Source organism: Glandiceps talaboti, chromosome 8 (assembly GCF_964340395.1).
Source record: "Glandiceps talaboti chromosome 8, keGlaTala1.1, whole genome shotgun sequence".
NCBI classification, from domain to species: Eukaryota; Metazoa; Hemichordata; class Enteropneusta; family Spengelidae; genus Glandiceps; species Glandiceps talaboti.
This window is the reverse complement of record NC_135556.1, coordinates 4135706-4157500: the sequence shown is the minus strand read 5'-3', so window position 1 is coordinate 4157500 and position 21795 is coordinate 4135706. Positions and strand designations below refer to the sequence as shown.

The window sequence follows — 21795 nt, the reverse complement described above, 5'->3', positions numbered from 1 at the left end:
TTAGCAATGTCCTTTATTGTGCATGAGTCACTTACCTCGTTCGACGAAATTTGAAAAATAACACACCTTGGCCTTGTAAACAGGATGAATTCTGTCACTGTAAACCGCATTTTTGCCATGCTTTCGTCAAAACATATACTTGGCGGCAGAAAGCGAAAAAGAACTTGATGTGGGCCTCAGTGAAACATGTTTTTTTAAAGTAAAATATTATGGTGATGTTTTCAATGCTTTCCGACTAGGTATAAAATTTCCAAATTTTGTCCGACCAGAGGTGGTGTTTGTTCTTATACATTGTTATTGTTACTGCTGCTGCTGTTATTGTTGTTGTTGTTGTTGTTGTCGTCGTCGTCGTCGTCGTCGTCGTCGTCGTCGTCGCCGCCGTTGTCGTTGTTGTTGTCGTTGTTGTTGTTGTTGTTGTTGTTGTTGTTGTTGTTGTTGTTGTTGTTGTTGTTGTTGTTGATGATGATGATGATGATGATGATTATGGTGGTGGTGTTTGTTTCACACTACCAAGACTTCATTCGCCATAACGGTCAGTTTCACCAGACCCAATAGCGCCACACACGCCGGGCAAGTCATCCTTTTTTCATCCCTGTGACTTATAGGTTATAGATAACGGCTGGTGTGTTAAAATGGCATATGGCAAACGGCATACGGCACATATCTATTGGTTAAATAAAACTCAATTGGATTGGCAATGCTCCCAGACGATTTTTTAGTCATGACGGTGTCAAGCTTTTCTTAGTACTCTGTCTGTCTGTCTGTCTGTCTGTCTGTCTGTCTGGCTGGCTGGCTGGCTGGCTGTCTGTCTGTCTGTATGTCTCTCTGTCTGTCTTTCTGTCTCTGTCTCTGTTTCTGTCTGTCACACACACACACACACACACACACACACACACACACACACACACACACACACACACACACACACACACACACACATCTAATATTTTCTCTCAAACTCCCTGTCTTGCGTAAAGTACAAGTTGTATTAAAATTAGAAACAACACACAGTATCCACACATGTGTACTCAGGGGTGAAATGTTTGCAAAACGAATTCTAGATTTTACTTCCATTTGGGAATTATTTGCATTTATTACTTTGATTTAATGATTGGGACGTCCATGTTAAAATACATTTAGTACTTTATGATCGTTATCAAATCAAATCAGAAAAAAAAGTATTGAATGAAAAAAATCACTCTTCTCAGTAATACGAATTGACGCAAGGAAGTGACGTGTAATATTAAGGAAGTGATATCAGGAATTGGGGAATGCCTGAATGCCTGTAGCGGTAGGCGGATATGGTAAACCCCTGTCTCAAGGAGCTGAAAACCAGAAATCCATCAAATTCGGGGTCTTCATGACCTCAATAACACTCGGAATATTCACATTGTCAATATTTCCTAATAAACTTTCACGTGACAATGGAGATGTTTGTAGTATTGTCAAGAGACCTATCTCTATACAAAGTTCGGATCATTCACATTGATAGCAAATTTAGTTCTTTGCCAGATGAATCAGGCCGAAGGAGTCGGTCTGTTTATCGGCCATCACACAAAAGCCGACAGCTTCTAACACGTCAACCATAAGGACTAATGTAGCTATATACATGTATCATGTGTAGATGATGTATAAGATTGATGTAAGCTCAAGGTCATTATTACCTGTATTACGGCTGATTACCACTATTGCAATTGTCTTCACGGTCTATCTTGTTTTATTGTACTTTAAAAGATTATGTAATTTGGAAATTTTAATATATATATATATATATATATATATATATATATATATATATATATATATATATATATATATATATAGGAAGTCAGTGGTAAGATTTGTCCGTAGTACAGTGCTCGATACGTCTGCACGCAGAGCGGAGTATATGTTGAGGGTAGAAGAAAATCAAGTCGGGTTTTTCGTCTCTACAAGCCTGTTTCGTGAGTAAATCACTCGTCAGGAGATGTTTATATATATATATATATATATATATATATATATATATATATATATATATATATATATATATATATATATATATATATATATATATATATATATGTAATTGTATTTATTCTACTAGTACCATCGGAACAAAACAAGGTGAATATATGTATACATGCATTGTATTTTAATTTGAAACAAGACATTCCTTCTTCCATTTGAAAGCCACACTTCGCAACATAAGTACCAAAATATCACACGTTTTTGTAATGTGGTCATTATCATCACCACCACCACCACCACCACCACAACAATCATCATCATCATCATCATCATCATCATCATCATCATCATCATCATCATCATCACTGTACCCTATCATTATCATCATGAAGGGTATATTTGATCAAAGTAATAAGTGTTTTATCACATTAAGTAAACGACACATAACATATCTCCTTAAGATATTTGGATATCAAGCAGTTATAGGTTATATTGGCTTTATTGTAGTCCTATGTGATATCTTCGCAATCCAAATCTACATAGATACAAGTAATGGTAAAGTGAAAAACACAGTTGGAATTGACATGAAATTCTCTCACTAGATTGCCATACATAAAATGTGACTGTATAACACATTCTACTTCGCATAAAGAATGTAGTGTTAAAAATCCCGATTTACCCTACAATTATAACGAAGTATATTGTATTCTTTAGATAATCTCACAGTCGTTCTGGATAAAAAGGTGAATCATTCGAATGTATACGTATATCTCTTGATCTAACCCCAAATCTGTTTGGGAACTTCATAAAACGATATTTGTGTTGACGTCTGTGAAATATCCCGTCAATCAACTGTTAAAATGCTAACTACAAATAGTCGTGACAAAAGATAATACTTATATTACATATTGAGTTATTTACAAGTAACTTACAGCTAAATTTACCATGTTGTTTTAAAGTTGCATTTGTTTAAAAAAATCTGGTTTGAAAATCGAGATAAAGACATTTCATTTATCGATCTATCGGTACTGAGTATCGAGTCAAAATCGAATAAATAATTGTTTTCTGAAACAGCATGTTACTGTATATGCTTTGAAGCGGCATTACATCAATCAATATGCACCGTCGTAGAAGATAAAAAAAACTTCTCTATTAAAAAAGGATCGGTATGATTTTGGCATCGCAACAAATGATCCATTGACGACAGATGGCTGTCAGAGATTGTGAAAACTATAATGAAGTGTACTACAGTTTTTTTATCACAGGCTGGCAAATATGCCTCGATAGATTTCGCAGACATGAATGCAAATGTCATCAATACATTATTGAGTTTTTGAAATGGGCACACATTTGGTAAGTACCTAGTAAATGATACACTCGTAGGATAAATTCCTTTACAAAGAAAAAAATGCATACAAATTTCGCCAAACAAGCGAAGGTGATGGTCCTGAAACCAAAGAAGATTAAATGTAAAGTCCTTCGTATACACAAATCCAATTAAAGTTCATTTCGATTTTATAATTACAATATATTGTACTGCTTATTGCCAATTATCACGACATGTGACGTTTTCTTTCATTTGTTCAATTATGTAAATATTGAATACTCATGAATTGTCAAAATGAAATTCGAAAGTGTAATATCAACGGAAAGGTGGGGCACGTGACAGCCATGCACTAATTTATGTAACAAGCGCCAACGCAGCCTTAAAATGATACAGTTGTAGAAAGCATTCAAATCTAACAACTACAGAGTTAATATCGTGGATAATTCCTGAGTTGAACTTGAAATTCATTATAAGGTTATTTCTGTCAGTATTCTTGAAATAACCTTGACTTTAAAGTTCTAATTCTACTTTAAAGTTCATGTTTATATAGATCAAGATGTCGTTCCTTTATCGAAAAACATGAAAAACAAATAGTGCCCATTTCGAATTTTACATTTTACAAACCTTATAGTCTGGAACTAATAAAAGGAACCCCGCAATGAATGAATGAATGAATGAATGAATGAATGAATGAATGAATGAATGTATGTATGTATGTATGTATGTATGTATGTATGTATGTGTGCATGTATGTATGTATGTATGTATGTATGTATGTATGTATGTATGTATGTATGCATGTATGCATGTATGTATGTATGTATGTATGTATGTATGTATGTATGTATGTACAAACTGTATGTATATGTATATGTATATGTATATCGTGTAAGTGTCTGTGTATGACCACCTTGTGGCCACTTCCATACAAGCCTTCATTATTAACAATATTAGATATAGCTTACACAATGATACTTGTACTATGGAATTGCATAAACATCTCATTAAATGCATCGACGAATATCAGATAATAAGAATCCCAGTCAAAAAATGTATTTATTCCCAAACTAATCCTCTGTAATTTCAATTCAATAAATAACAGGATTACTCTACTACGTATTGTACCATGTCATGCATTAGTAAATTATTGATGACGAAGCTTGACATTTTAAAATGAGTTATTCTCTTGATGTATGGCCTATCTATGTTAAATGCCATCTTTATGAACTAGCGTCTATTTTCTCCGCGTATGCATAGGTGTGTTCTCGTATTTCACGAGATTGAGACAAATGAATAATTATAAGTTAGCATGAATAAATTACACTGTAGAGAGCCTTGATAATATTGCATAAAGATAGTAACACTCAATCGTACAAAATATTACGTTACTGTTGTTACAAGTTCGTATTTGGCATACGTCCATTGTACATGTACCGTGTAGTCACTTCTTCGCCATTCGGAGTCCGACCGCCCCATAAAAAAGATGTTCTTTTAGCAGGCATTTTCAGCATTGGTATGTCGGCTATTTCTGCCTTTTCATCACTTACTATGCTGTCTCGCCGTTGAACATCACCACTTATTGATGAAATGTTTTCCCGCTCTCGCAGCATTTCTGGCATCATTGGCGGTGGAGGAAAACCAGCGACAGCGCCCTCATCTTGGTCTTCGCTGGAGTCCTGTGATTGGAAACTAGCATTCTGTGAGGCCACTCCTGAAGTACTCTGCGAGTCGTCCATAGAGTTTCCTGGACTGCGAGGCCGTGGAGGGATGTCTGCCTCAATTGTTCCAGAGGCGAATGTTTTGAATCGTCTGCTCTCATCTACATTTTCTACATTATGAACGGGACTACCAACATTGTCATCTTCCTCCTCCTCAGCTTCGAATTCTTCTAAGAGTGGTTTGGCACTGATGGTCCGACGGCTAGGGTTATGCCATATATTTGACTTCGGAGTTTTAGGAGAGTTACAGTTATCACTTGCTCCACTTGCTGCGGAACAAACTGATGACGCAGAGCCAGCCCTTGACCTTGCTTTCATTGAAATGATAGACTGACGGCGAAACTCGTTCACAGCACTTATAGCAGTCTTGACACTCTTGACTTTCAAAAATTCTGGCATTGAGTAATTTTCTTCTTGTATAGGCTCTATTCGGATACGCTTTAAGTCTGCCTGGTTTTGGTACTGATATTTCTTTCCCTTCCTACCGCTGCCAAATCCTCCGAAACCGGGTTGTAAATGTGGTGGTAAACCATTAGGCGCTATTTGCTGTGATGATGACATTGCGCAATTCGATTTTGGCTCAGCGGCTGGAGGACCCAATGATCTCTGTCCGAGTAGAGATAGCATCTCATATCGAAATGCTGAGATGTCTTGTTTGATTTCATTTAGGTCATCTTCACTTACACCATCTGCCTTGTCTTCTCGCTTCATGTTTGCTATGTATCTTTTAGAAAGTTTTCTCATCACATCCTGTTTCGTGTTGTAGCAGCATAATAGATAAAATGAGAGAAAAAATTATAGTCGCATAAGTTATACTATAACAAATGATACCATATACTGATTATACACATACTACTAGGTAGTAGATCTCATCTATCTATCTATCTATCTATCTATCTATCTATCTATCTATCTATCTATCTATTTATCTATCTATCTATCTATTTATCTATCTGATAATGTCATATTATATCACAGTTTTTCTGTCTGTCTGTCTGTCTGTCTGTCTGTCTGTCTGTCAGCCTGTCTGTCTGTCTGTCTGTCTGTATGTCTGTCTGTATGTATGTATGTATGTATGTCTGTCTAACGTCCCTTCCCCCTCTCTCTCTCGCTCAATAACGACTAATGATATACCAAATGACGAGCAAAATAATCTCATAATCATAAAAGTGTAGCATTTGTCTCTTTAAAAATGGAATATATTTTGTTTATATTCATTAGTTGAAAATAACTGTAATATGAACCTTGGTAATAGGATTAATCCTACGAGAATTTTAGTCGGAGTGTGTCGATGACGACAACCTGTGTGTGAGTTACGTTTGAGAGTGGCTGTCTTTAATTAATATGCCTGCGTGTCTTACCGATCACTTGGACGGATACCATTCCGTCTAGAACTTTATAAATGGCCCCATAAATGTCATACTGTACAGGGTAGGATAATATTTCATAGGAGATTAGGTTGTATACCTAATGTTAGAATGGATATTGAGATGTTCATAATATGTATCGTACGTATGTATTATGTTAATTTGGATAGAGATATCACGACATGAAATGTAGCCAATATTATCTTGATCAAGTTGACGGGTTTCTCTTTGAGTGTTGATACGGCCACAGGGAGCAGAGAGCATGTGATTAATGTGATTTTTGTGGTGGAATAAAACTAATTTTCTGTTGTTTTCTTTCTTTCCCTGGATAGTCGTCCAACTGAAGTCACTGCTCTTTCCTTGAATAATGAAACCTCTCCACTATCATTCACCCTTTTGACTGTTTGTCTGACATTCAACTCCCTTTCCTTCCTGTGACAAATCTCCCATGATCTGTTTTCTAATGTATGTTATGACGATATCAATCATTCTAACCTACCTGGTACTCTTTGTCCCTCTGTTGCCTTTCAGAATACAGTCGCTGTTTAGATAAAAGAAAATTATGCAATAAATGGCATTGCCACAAACTATAAAACTGGCCAAAAGTGAAACATTATAGAGCCCAAGAAAATAGCAATTTATGCATGCATGGATGCTCCCCACCGGTTTTCATGATCAGTTAATGACATTAGCAGACATGTGCTCAATTACACAGCTTTTGTCACGTGCCTTTCTTACCGACACTGGCGGCAGACTAAAATCTATCTCACTTTGTAGTTCTTATGACGTCACAGCCGAATTCCTCTTGATACTAATGCGAACTAAGGTGCACCGTCATATTTTCCACCGACTTATTTTAGTTACAGAGTTGTTAATACAGTTCATCTGGTAAGAGTTTTACATCAACACATTTGTACAGGAACTGATTGATGTAGACCTAGTAAAATTTTAGTCCGAGGTTCAAATGAAAATTCATGTATAAACCATTGTTACAGTATCAATTTGAAAGTAGTTTTATGCCAAGCACAAAGTTGAAACTTGTCTTTATCAACAGATTGATCCACTACTCAGAACACGTGACATGTGAGCCTCATCAGGATCAACAAGTGCCTGGAAGTTTATGTCGCCTTCTGTCTCTGCCAATGATGGTTTATATGCTATGCACATACGGTCACGTGTTCCGAATGGTGGGTCAGTCTGTTGGTAAAGATTGGAGTACGCAGTCGACCATTGGTGGGATTGAGCAGTTTCAGGACCAAAATCGATGGGTAACACTTTTACCACGAATTGAGTTAAAACTATATTGTTGGCTGTAAATTGCAAATCATGATCGGATAAGAAGCAGTATTGATGTTGATAAGTATCTTTGTGGAGATTCCTAGCTAAATGGCCTGATTGACTTTGAAGTTGCACAGTTTAGTACGACTCATGATTTGTAGTAAGATGTGTTCGGTAACGAGGCTATGAGGAATATATGACACAATAATTTAGTATAGAGTGAATAAGAAACTGCTAAGTGTTTTCCGTATCAGTCACTTTGTGAATAACTGGTTTGAGACTGTCCTGTGTTTCTGGTACCGTACCAGGAAGCTAAGGATAAATATCACGCAGTTAATGGGAGAAACTGTACAATGCACTATCTTCTCCAAGAAGTAGGGTTTCTGTATTTGTTTGCGGAAATTGCACGACAGCATTGTGAGACATTCAAAAAGCATGCGTATGATTTCTTTTAGTTGTGATACCAACACAGATATATACTGCAAGAAGATATCAAGTCTGTAAGGACTCAGGCAGCAGAAGGAAAATGATTAACAAATCACGTTCGTAACATTTCTACCTGTGCAGTTTCTCAATTAATCTTAGTTAGAGTTTTTAAAATGTTTATTACTCCCATGCATATGACGTCATGCCAGTAGACTGATCCCGTAGTGCTATATATTGACCATAAAAAACATTCAGAGTCATTTACCACGAATTATTCGCATCTTTTCAAAACGTTTCAAATTTAAGCATTATGAAACATGGGGAGATCATCGGTCTTTTACTAACGAACATTTCGTGAAAATGACTTTAAATGTGGAAGATTGAATAATAGAGACAGTAGAATCCGTCAGTTACAAATGTTTCAACTTGTATTGCACAACTGTGACGTTCTTCCAGGATTCTTAGCCGAGAGACTTGTTTTGGTGTTTCTATCTCAAGAAGCTCTTTACACCACACCACACCACGCCACGCGAATGTTTTTGCCCGTAGAAGCACATAAATCGGTTCTGAATTTGAAACTTACAATCATCAGCTCTGCTAAATCTAAGTAGGTCTTAGATTTAGCACAGTCCGACCGATTTCTGTGTGTCCAAGGACAAAATGATTGGCTTGGTGTAAAGAACGTCTTGAGACAGTGACACAAAAACAAGTAATATGTGCTAGCTTCTCTCACTATACTTCATAATATTTCGGATGAGGATCTATGATCTACGTTGTTCTTGTATCGATAAACTCTCCATGTGGTCAATTTGATGGGATTTTAGCTGTTAAGCATTAATGATAGTTTAAAGTAAAAATAAATATTATACATTGCGAGAAATCTACATGTTGCAAGATGTCAATCAGCTTAATGGTAGGTTTATATAGTTTAAATTATAGTACAAGTAAAATTTTAGTAAGAAGAAGCAAACGCAACCACCAAGAGCCATGAAGTTATAGACCATGCAACTTTCATATAATTATAATTGATTCTTCTATCTTTAAAACTTTAATTCTCTTTCTGGGATCAAACCCCCCCCCCCCATACACACAAATACATACATACATACATACATACATACATATATACATACATACATACATACATATGTTACTTTTTGTCTTGGCACACAGCTGACAGACCAAGTAACTACACTCGAAACACTCTCTCGTCTTATGTCCGACTCAACTTCTGTATGTAACGGGATCTCACTTGAACCTTAGGGAATTAGCTCAGACTACACACAGTTTTGTGTTTTAAAAGTCTACACTGGAAACCAAGGCAAGCACCTAGCAAGTGCCTCGTTCATTGACTTCCCCCGAAGTCAAGTGCCCCTGCGAAGTGCCTGCCAGTCCCAAGACTAGTGTTCTTTATTGTGACGTCCTTAAAGTCTAAATTTACATAACGCTTGGCCAATGGCCAAATAATTAATGCAATCCATATTAAAGTCTGCAGGGCCGGAGGAATCGGAGGGTGGGTCACATTTTACAAACCTGTTCTTGGGGAGGGTCATATTTTGCATTACAATATTTGGGGGAGGGTCACATTTTACAATCCGTAGTTTTGTGACCAAATTGTAGATTTAATTATTTTCAATTTATTTTGTGTGTTTGGAGATGTAAAAGTGAGATCAGCACTCAACATTTATTTTTACGAGTCCTTTACAAGCAAAAATACAAAAATTAAAATGCATATATTGAAAGAAAATTGTTTAATAAAACGATGCATTTTGTTGAGTGTACCCATCTCACCTTATCACTCACACTGTACGTGAATGTTGTTGTTAAAATATGATGATGATGATGATGATGATGATGATGATGATGATGATGGTGATGATTTAGTTTTGAATGACATAGAGAACACGGACAGTGATACATGTACTGACTCAAGTAGTACCAGTGAGTCAGATTAGAGTGACACTGATAATGGCAATACTGAAGGTGAACGTGACGATGATGACAATGATATCAGGGAACTTTTACAAATGACCAGATCAGGCAGAGTATGCACAACATGGAAAGCACGTTTAGATACTAACTAGATTGTGTATGATTATAAGAGAAAGGTAACTAGCCAGTCTTTTACTGTTTGTCACTTTATATGTACAAATATTGCTTTCTAATACAGAGTCAAAATCATTTAATTTGTATGTATACATATACACGTAATGGGAATATTGATTAACGTTCAGTATATGCAATTGTCATGGGGAGGGTCATGTTTTACAAAATGGGACAAAGGGGAGGGTCACTTTTTACAAATGGAGAATGGGGGGGGGGTCATGTTTTACTTAACAGACCATGTGTGATTTCCTCCGCCCCCTGGTAATTACTGAAGGCTCCCTTACCAACGATCACAGTGTATCAGATATGTCTATTTCAGGAATTTGTAAGGTTTGTGGTTGAAGCTTGAAGGGAGAGGAAATCATTATCCGTCTCGAAACGCTGGAACCCCTTGAATTAATATATTATTCACGTCATTCCCAGTCTAATCACGCTTATGTTATGTTTCAGGCGTGTTCTATTGGGTTCTATTTGGTGCGTGCGAATATTACAACTGTTCACACGTATAACCGTTAATCACGCGCGGTTGTCGTTCTGCTCCATAACATTCAGATATATTCAGGTATTTACCTAATATGTCTTGCCTATAGATACCTCGATAAAGAATTTTCATCCGAAATGTCGGATTTTACATCTATTTATTCGGACTGTCTCACAAGTTCCTTATGCATTTCTTTCTACATAATACATACATACATACATACATACATACATACATACATACATACATACATACATACATACATACATACATACACACATACATACATACATACATGCATACATTCATTTAATATTGTAATTTGTATACCTGGATATGTTTTAATTTTCTCTATCCTATAATCATCCACGTGACAGTATCACTTGACATATTCTTCAAATGACTTACAAACTCGCGTCAAAGTTTTGTTCAATAGAGAGGTAGGGTTGTTATAAGGAGGCACAGAATAGAACAGTTGGAAGTTTGAAAGAGGTGTCAATGCATGCGCGTGCAATGTGACGTAGCTTGTATGATATGCTGGTATCACTTAAAAAGTGTTAGCATTTTATTTGTACATGCTTTTGGTGATTGTATGCTTACCTTGTTTTCGGGCTGAATGTCGGTAAGGTTAGTAAATGTTTAGGGTAAAGTGCAGAGAGAAGAGAATATGAAAGAGAAAATTGTGAGAAGCAGGTTAAGGCTGTGCCGCAAGAAAAAAAAAACGAAGACGCAAGCGCCAGTATAGGGAAAATTGAAGAAAAAAGTGAAAATGATCAACACACTATGTACTCTGTAATGTCTCAGTAATTATTAGATCTGACCATTTCAAATTTTAGTCGAAATAGAAGTGCACAAAAATTGCGATGTGACCGAACAAATGCCTACACAAAACAATAATTTCTTCATGCAATATCTTTATGAATTGTATTACACAGCACTAGGGACGTGCTTTAATATTAGTGGAATTATAGAACTTTTACACTGACCAGACCATGTGACATATAATTCATTGTTGTTCCGTTGATGAAGATCTTAATTTACACTGTAATCTAATCTACAGTAACTACATGAATTACTTGAAATATAAGAATTGCTTTCAACATTGCTTGCAAACTATAGTAAATGTAATTGTAAAATGATACAATCAAACGGAAAAAAGCTGAGGGAATTGTCTGTCTGTCTGTCTGCCTGTTTCTCCCTTCCTGTAGTTTTTGTTTACTAGAAGCAATATTCATTACTTACACGTGATGTCTTTGTTGCACTACGTTGTAATCTATTGACACGTGAGCAGCACGTTCTTTTCAACCACTGTAAAACACGATATACAGACTTAGGGGTTGGTATAATGTTAAAAGGTACAGGAGCTGTACCTCCTTCGTCAAAATAACTCATCCATAATCTTGATCTGGCAAATTTCCACTCGATGTCAGCTTTACTCTGTAACGATGTGAAAATGTAGCGATGAAATATTGCGACATTAGTTGTAAACATAAATTATAGTTATGAATTATGGTATTATTACTACAGCTTAACATTGATCGTAGAAGACACACATTCAGATGAACATATCAAAATTCTTATAGATTAATTGATCGATCGATTGATTGATTGGATGATTGATTGTTTTTTGTTTATTCATTTGTTTTGTTTGTTTGTTTGTTTGTTTGTTTGTTTGTTTGTTTGTTGGTTGGGTGGATGGTAGGTTGGTTGGTTGGTTGGTTGATGGATGGATGGTGGATGGATGGATGGATGGATGGATCGATGATTTGATAAATCGGTGGGTGGGTGGTTAGCTGGCTTTCTTAGCTGGCTGACTGATTGATTGTCTCACTTACTTACTTGTTATGAATGTTATTGACAACCATTTGAATTCTTATCTGGTCGACTGTAACTAACGAATTGATTAATAACATAACCACCGTGTTATATATATCATAGCCAATGTTATATAAATATATACACTAAGAATAACTAATTTAGTTAAAATATGTTGTCATACCTGAATCTTCTGAAATGAACTGTTCATCATTGCAATCAGCATGTTAACTAATACGATGATAGATGTGGTACAATAACAAGCCATCATAACGGCGCCAATCCACTCTGTAAACGTGTGCTTGGCATCTACTTGGGTGTTGGACAAATCTACCAAACCAAAGATGGTCCAAATCAAAGTCTCGACTGCATTGAATAATCTGAATATTGAGTAAAAGACAAAGAACTGACATGATAAATGTGCCTTGGTAAAATATGATAAAGACAATAACTTTCAATTCACCATTTTATTATTGATAGCTTATTTATACTCTGGTGATATGAGTACAAGTCTTTTCACAAACAAAATATAGCAGAGAGAAAATTGTGCTATGACATGTATTCAGTCTACTCTACAATACCTGGAAAGGGGGGGGGGGTTGTTTTTTGATAATTTGAAAGGCTACAATTTTCGAGTTAGTGGAACTTTAGTGTGAATGAAATGATGCAAGTATCGTTAAGTTTGAAAACAAGTCTTTTGAACTATATTCATTCTACATGTAATATTCGAGAGGGAAGATAGTGAGTTATACAAATAGTATGACATGATCATGAGTACGACTCCTGCTGACAAAAACTGAATCAAGTGTATGGCCGCAAATTTCAGGTATTGTGGGGTTTTTGTACAAAACAATAATTACCTTTATACAAGGCAATCACTTGCTGAGATGAGTACCTTTTATTTCAGTTTGTTTCACTTGATAAGATGTTTAGAATCGCTGAATGTAACTTGTAAAATACCTTCTTCTATACTATTTAGTGAAGTCCTAAAATTGTTTTTCAGGTGAATTCTTGCCAGAATTGTGCTATTAAGTCTTTGATTATGCATGTTACAGTAGCTCTTTTACTGCCACGACATAAGTATATGTATCACTGTACAAAGTCTGAGGGGAACGTCGGCTGTATGCCCTCTGATCGGGTGCACGAATAAGCAAACAACTACAAATCAAGATGGTTGTTTAATTTCATCCCCGATATCCCATTTTAAAATCGACAGAAGTTAACAAAAAATAGAAATTGAGAACATGAAAGAGAATGTAAACTTACGTGCTATATGCATTGTTTTGATCATCGCAAGTTACCCCAGTACAAGAAAGATTGTGATCGTCTATTGTGCTGTAGTAGTAATACAACTGATTTAGACCAACGGCAAAGGAAGCAAGGACTAACGTCATCACACATAGAAATTTACAAATGTCTTCGACCATTCTTCCTAAAGATATCTGTAGCGGTCCAAGTTGAGCATTTGCAGTAAATAAGTAAAACATTCGCAAGGAACTGCAATAAAAAAATTAAGAACACAATTAACAGGTTTTTAAGATACATAAATAGTACACAGAGCACAGAGTGCATTTATTATTAGTCTGACTATATTGACCACTATATATATAAGCAGAATATGGTCCTAAACTCCTTTTGTTCAAAAGCATAAATGATAATTTGAAGTATCCACTATACTCAAATAATGTTAACTTTGATAAATGATTTATATATCGAAACTGTTTACCCTTCCGATTGGAAAAATTTCCGAAGCGCCTTCAGTAATTACAGGTCGGGAGGGCCATGGATTGAAGGGGGGGGGGGTCACATTTTACTTTGGCTCATTTTATAATCTATCCATTGTTTTGCCATTTTGGCATCCCACCTCTGCCACCACTGTCACTGTACATCCCACCACTGTCACTGTACATCCCACCACTGTCACTGTACGTCCCACCACTGTCACTGTACATCCCACCACTGTCATTGTACATCCCACCATTGTCACTGTACGTCCCACCACTGTCACTGTACATCCCACCACTGTCACTGCACATCCCACCACTGTCACTGTACATCTCAACACTGTCACTGTACATCCCACCACTGTCACTGTACATCCCACCACTGTCACTGTACATCCCCCCACTGACACTGTACATCCCACCACTGTCACTGTACGTCCCACCACTGTCACTGTACGTCCCACCACTGTCACTGTACGTCCCACAGCTGTCACTGTACATCCCACCACTGTCACTGTACATCCCACCACTGTCACTGTACGTCCCACCACTGTCACTGTACATCCCACCACTGTCACGGTACGTCCCACCACTGTCACTGTACATCCCACCACTGTCACTGCACATCCCACCACTGTCACTGCACATCCCACCACTGTCACTGTACATCCCACCACTGTCACTGTACATCCCACCATTGTCACTGTACATCCCTCCACTGTCACTGTACATCCCACCATTGTCACTGTACATCCCTCCACTGTCACTGTACATCCCACCACTGTCACTGCACATCCCACCACTGTCACTGTACATCCCACCACTGTCACTGTACATCCCACCACTGTCACTGTACATCCCACCACTGTCACTGTACGTCCCACCACTGTCACTGTACATCCCACCACTGTCACTGTACATCCCACCACTGTCACTGTACATCACATCACTGTCACTGTACGTCCCACCACTGTCACTGTACACCCCACCATTGTCACTGTACATCCCACCACTGTCACTGTACATCCCACCACTGTCACTGTACGTCCCACCACTGTCACTGTACACCCCACCATTGTCACTGTACATCACATCACTGTCACTGTACATCCCACCACTGTCACTGTACATCCCACCACTGTCACTGTACATCCCACCACTGTCACTGTACATCCCACCACTGTCACTGTACGTCCCACCACTGTCACTGTACGTCCCACAGCTGTCACTGTACATCCCACCACTGTCACTGTACATCCCACCACTGTCACTGTACGTCCCACCACTGTCACTGTACATCCCACCACTGTCACGGTACATCCCACCACTGTCACTGTACATCCCACCACTGTCACTGTACATCCCACCACTGTCACTGTACATCCCACCACTGTCACTGTACATCCCACCACTGTCACTGTACATCCCACCACTGTCACTGCACATCCCACCACTGTCACTGTACATCCCACCACTGTCACTGTACATCCCACCACTGTCACTGTACATCCCACCACTGTCACTGTACATCCCACCACTGTCACTGTACATCCCACCACTGTCACTGTACATCCCACCACTGTCACTGTACGTCCCACCACTGTCACTGTACGTCCCACCACTGTCACTGTACGTCCCACCACTGTCACGGTACGTCCCACCACTGTCACTGTACATCCCACCACTGTCACTCTACATCCCACCACTGTCACTGTACGTCCCACCACTGTCACTGTTACTTATTGAGTTTTGACATCAGTGTTGTCATAAAGTCCACACACAAATTACTAACATCTCTAATATAAACAACAATTTTTGTTAACAGCTCACATCAGTCAAATCGCTGCTGAAAACCATGCAATCAAAGATGTTAGTTGTGATGTTAGGAGAGGAGTGAGTATAGATTTGAGAAGGGAAAACAATTTGGTGAAACATTGAGGATAATTTCATGACGCGGGTATGTTCACCTCGTGTAATGTCGGTAGTGCACGGGTCTAGTTTTGGGAGGTCTGGTATCTCTGCCAATATTAGATGAAAGCATATGAATTAATTCATGTAGCGTCTCCACACGGATTCACAGAGGTGGTAGTAGTGACGTGGGATACAGCCTTTACAATTGAATATCTAATTTTGGTCCATTTTCACTTCTGACGGCATTTTAACCTAGTACGTTTTTCAAATATTTGAAGGGGGTGTCATGTCATGTTCTTGTTTTAGTTTCTCTTTCTTTGTTTTAGAAAATGGAAGGGTCGCATAGGCCACCCTTGATTGCCATGAACCCCCTCCTTGTGTTTACTGAAGGCGCTATAACACTGAGACACACCTATATTCTGCGTATGTTACAACATGAAAGTCGTCTCCATGTTCACATTACTGACCAGGTCATGCTATAAAGTTTGTACATACCTGAATATATTTGCCACAGCAAAAACCGCCTCGGCCACTAAGGTTGGATCCCAAGCATGCCAAAGACTCCTTGCCAACTTAGCTGGTCCCGTCTCATAGATGTGTACCTGTTTGAAAGGTCACATTTCGAATTATAAAATGATTTCTTATCGTATGTTTAAAAAGATATCAGTAAAATGAACGCGCTAGGTGGTGGTGGTGGTGGTGGTGGTGGTGGTGGTGGTGGTGGTAATGGTGGCGGTGGTGGTGGCGGCGGAGGTGGTGACAGAAAAAGATGTAAGTTGAAGTTAGTAAACTCGAAAACGGAATGCATTGGAAATCGCTAACTATAATATTAAAAAAATGTCCTTCATATTATAAATGTGTTATTTTCTATTTAAGAAGACTGGGAGACAGTTACTGGAAACAGTTATATATTATTCGATATTCTGCCTCTATATCAATATTCTTAAAGTAATGACCAAAGCAATGTCATTACGAGTCGCTAGACGAGCAGTGACAAATTCGTAGATCAAGAGTATTTTCCGAACGAATGAAAAAAATACTGCAGCCGGGGAATTATAATTATACCTCCTCAAGAGTAATTACTGAAAATCGGGAAAATAATCATGGCGATTTTGAACGTGTTAAGAACCACAGAACACGTGACCAAGACGTGCTACCGTGACGCAAAACGACAAAGACAATAATTTGGCTTGATCATGGCATAAATGAAAACACTCCAATAAGGGACAGAGTGTAAAGTTGTTTAATTTCAACCCCAGACACTATATGTCAAGATATGTATAATTGGACCACCTAGCACGAAGTAAAATATTTCTTGTACTTCCAGACAGCAAACATCATACGGACAGTCGATACTGAAACACCCCTCTACTTGTGAAACAGATCCACATAAGATCTGTCCTATGTTCTTCTTCCTAGACTAATAGCAATACACGTTATACTTTGATGATATACTAACCTGTACATATGCTGTGACTCTTAACCCAATAGTTGCAATGTACATACTGTTGATGATAAAATCTAGTAGATTCCACCAATCTTTAATATATTCATGTACACCTTTATCCCAGAGTTGCTTGATTTCAGCCCATATGTAACCTGTACCAAGACAAATTCAGCTTGATTACCAAATACAAACATGCAAAGTATTCTATATGATTAATCTGTGTTGGTAATCAAATATTCAATACTTTAACATTGTTACCTGAATTTTCGACAGTATAATTTTAGTCTTTGGCGTTATATTGACCCATCATTTACAATACGTGACCTGACGGACACTTTACATGGGTGTAATAAGGTGTTATAAATGATGAAAAGTTTGTATTGCCCTGCTCACGCTCGTACATAATAGTCGTACACGTACGCAGGTAGAAGTACTAAAAATGATCATTCCTGCCAATTAAATTGAATACATGTACATGTACATGTACCTGTTTTGAATAGATGAAATGTTATTAGTCTTCACATTAAGGGTTTTAAATTACCTTTTTGTTCGTATATCTTATGATATGGTATTCAATGTGTTTGGTAATTCAGAATACTACAGTACCTACCAAGAATTAAAACACAGTATGTGACGCTTTGGGTACATAAACCTTATGGTGTCGAAATGGGCTTGACGTAAGAACACGCACAACTTTTTTATGAACTATAATATCACTTATATCCAAAAACCACGTCAGGGGGGACATCTCTCTATTCACTAACCATACATACACGACGATATGTAGTGTCATATAGAACTATAATATCACTTAGGGCCTTGCCAAATTTACAGGAATAAATTTTAATATCAGTAATAAGAATACTTTTTTTTCTAAATGAGGATTCTTGGATAATATCATTCATGTCACTGTATATGTTCAGAGATTAAATACTCACCAGCAATGTAAATAATGATGACTATTTCCACTTGTGTCGGTGGAGGCGCCCGTATATTTTTGCGTTCCTTAAAGGATTCCATTTGTTGCGAGGCTAATACAAGTAAGACTATGAACATAAAGTCCGAGGCACAATGGCAAAGAAATTTAAGAAATGGAAGACGAGAAAGTTTGCCTAATTTTGAACATGGGGCTACGAGGTAGCATACTGACAGCAGAGGAAATGTCATCCCGATGCATATTATAATTAGAGCTTTCAAGAACATGTGGTACCGTCGCCAGCCTGGAAGACCTTGGTACCACAATTCCGCTAATAGTTGCTGGCAATTCGGATGGGCAACAAACTGAAAATGAAAGACAAACACACTAAGAATTAAACAGCGGATATATGATGTTCTATTAACCCTCGACAAAAAAATATACAAACATACATCGTGTACGAGAGATGTGTGCACGCATGTATGTATGTGCGTGTGTGTGTATGTGTGTGTATGTATGTATGTATGTATGTATGTATGTATGTATGTATGTATGTGTGTGTGTATGTATGTGTGTGTGTATGTATGTATGTATGTATGTATGTATGTATGTATGTATGTATGTATGTATGTGTAAAACCTGTGAAACTCGTGTATTATCGCATTTCACTACCTTTGGGTGAACTTGTCATCACCAAGTTGAAATTGACAGGTCGGTGACTATCCCATGCACTATCCCAAGGGTTTGATAGCCATGACATCTGGAGAATATATACAACTGTCATAGTTTATATCCGGGGTAATTAACAATTGTCAACTGCAAGGACAGCACAAGACATATATGTATTGCCAAGTCAGGCATGGCTTGGAATCTACAGGTTGCACGTTCGAACCCAGCCCCATCGTACGTCACTGCCGTTTTTGTCCGAATGGCTAATGTCCTTGTGCAAGATTTAATTTGTACCACGATTGTGCCTCAAGATCTGTCAACCCAGCTGTATAATTTGGGACCTGATAGAATAGAGGCTGCAATAGATTGTATGCTGAAAGGGAAGTCAGGAAGTATAAATGGCCGTGTCATGGTAATAATTGTGAGCGCTTTGAGCTCTCTGGACAAAAGGCATATTATTAATTCGCAAATTATTATTATGTTGTAGAAAACGACTACCGACTTCTGGATATTTTTCAAACACCTGGTTCCTAATTCTAAATCTCACAACTCAGCATTTGTTACTAAGGATAGTATTGAAAAAATATCGGACAACATATAAATTGCAAATGCCTTTAATAACTTCTTCATAAACCTTTCTTCTGAATTCATGAAACAAAATAACAACTGCACTTTCAGTATTTCTGACACATTGAAACATTTTGTATTGAAGTATTTTTCAGACGACCTGTAGGTTTAGATGGTGTAAGTGCACGACTTTTTAAAAGTGGTGCACTTCAATTTACACTAAGTCTCACCACACTCCTAAACTGTGCAGTTACAATCTACTATGGTGACACCTTTGTTTTAAAAACGGTGCTACAGCCTACAGTCAATGTTTCCAATTGCAGACCAAGTTCTGTATTGTCAGTTTTATCTAAACTTCTCGAAAAACATTTGCATACTCACTTTTTATGATTTCCTATGTTCACATAATATTTTCAATCAATAAATAAAACAATTTGGCTGACTTTAAGAAATTTCATTCTTGTCAACCAGCCTTAACTAAAACAAAAAAATTCTTGGTATCATGCAATTGACAATGGCGATTTTATAGGTGTCCTACTTGCTGGTTTAAGAAAGGTCATTAACCTTGTCAATCACAACAATTCAAAAATTGAATCTTAATGGCTGTTCTGAGACAACATAATTATTCTTTAAATCTTATCTGAACGACAGATTTCAGATTGTATCTTTAATGGAATACGTAGTGCTTCTTGTCCAGTAAATGTAGGTGTGTCTCAAGGGTCCATTTTAGGTCCGTCCCCTTTTTTAAATACAGTAGTTTTCATCAGTGGCCTTCCTCTGAGAACACCAATATGTACATGTATATTGATAATGCTAGCAGTACCAGGTATTACGTCCTGACATACAAATTATTGAGACAAAACTTAATCATGATAAGAATTCACTAATGAATTGGTGTGATGTACAGAAAGTGTATAAATCCACTAAAGAAAAAAATTATGCTAATTGGAACTTCACAGCGAAAGTCAAAATAGAACAAATGTATTAAACTTATGTGTGGAAATGACCAGCTGGAATGTGTTTCACCTTATAAGTTATTGGGAATATTCATTGATGGCCTTCTAAGCTCTGAAAACATATTAGCAATGTGACCAGTAAAGTAGCTTTCACACTTTTTATATTTTGAACGTATAACACAGTTTTTAACCTTCAAATCCAGAATGACATTCTACAAATGTTTTATCTTACCGCATTTTGATTATTGTTTGACTCTGCGATATAATTGCTCCAGTGTCCTTTTAAATCGTTCAGAAACACTTCAGAAACATTTAGCTAGAACAATTTTAGATTATGACACCATGTGCGCCTCTTTTTAAATCTCTGAAAAGGCTTACTTTTAGACAGAAAGTAATTTATAATGAATCAGTATTAATGTATAAAGTTTTGAACGATTTGCATAGCTATCAAACGAGGTCAACACCTAGGAATGATTTGTACCCAAGCACACTGCACAGATTTTTAAGAGAAGTTTTAACCTTCAATGGTTTGAACATTTGGAACAGTCTTCCGATTGATTAAAGTCGTGTTTAAGTTTGAAATCTTTTTAATAGCAATGTAAGTCAACAATTTATCGAATTAAATAAAGTTAATGTTAAAAATGTATGTATGTATGTATGTATGTATGTATGTATGTATGTATGTATGTGTGTGTGTGTATGTATGTATGTATGTATGTATGTATGTATGTGTGTGTGTGTGTATGTGTGTGTGTCTGTCTGTCTGTCTGACTGTATGTATGTATGTATGTATGTATGTATGCATGTATGTATGTATGTATGTATGTATGTAAGTATGTATGTACTTATTATATACATTCGTTTGTACCAAGGATTTGCAGAGTTATCAAGAAGAATAACATATGAACAGAATAAGAGAATTAACGGTGCATGATGCTTAGCACCATTTATTGAAGTCAAAACATTACGACATTTCAGTTGCAGTGACAGTGGTGCATTTCTCTACAATCGTCACGAGATGGCGTCATAAGCTTACAGTTAGGGGATTAACCCCTTTTCTGAGCAGCAAAAGAAGGGGTCCGTAGAATGGACATCACTTTCTTTGCAGTCATTTCTGAAGTAATCTACTGATTGCCA

At 37.3% G+C, this 21795-nt stretch overlaps 1 protein-coding gene across 1 annotated transcript in view; it reads right to left on the bottom strand.

The window, feature by feature from the left end:
* Positions 1-4167: 4167 nt before the first annotated feature.
* LOC144438506 (short transient receptor potential channel 4-like) overlaps positions 4168-21795 on the bottom strand; it is a 29232-nt gene continuing 11604 nt past the window's right edge. The window contains exons 3-11 of the mRNA XM_078127558.1: positions 18489-18831; positions 17539-17702; positions 16599-16675; positions 13735-13965; positions 12653-12848; positions 11896-12090; positions 11254-11265; positions 6862-6903; positions 4168-5745 (exon numbers count right to left, since the gene is read on the bottom strand). Of these exons, the coding sequence (XP_077983684.1) occupies positions 4672-5745; positions 6862-6903; positions 11254-11265; positions 11896-12090; positions 12653-12848; positions 13735-13965; positions 16599-16675; positions 17539-17702; positions 18489-18831 (2334 nt within the window). The 3' untranslated portion in view covers positions 4168-4671. The remainder of the gene's footprint in view (positions 5746-6861; positions 6904-11253; positions 11266-11895; positions 12091-12652; positions 12849-13734; positions 13966-16598; positions 16676-17538; positions 17703-18488; positions 18832-21795) is intronic.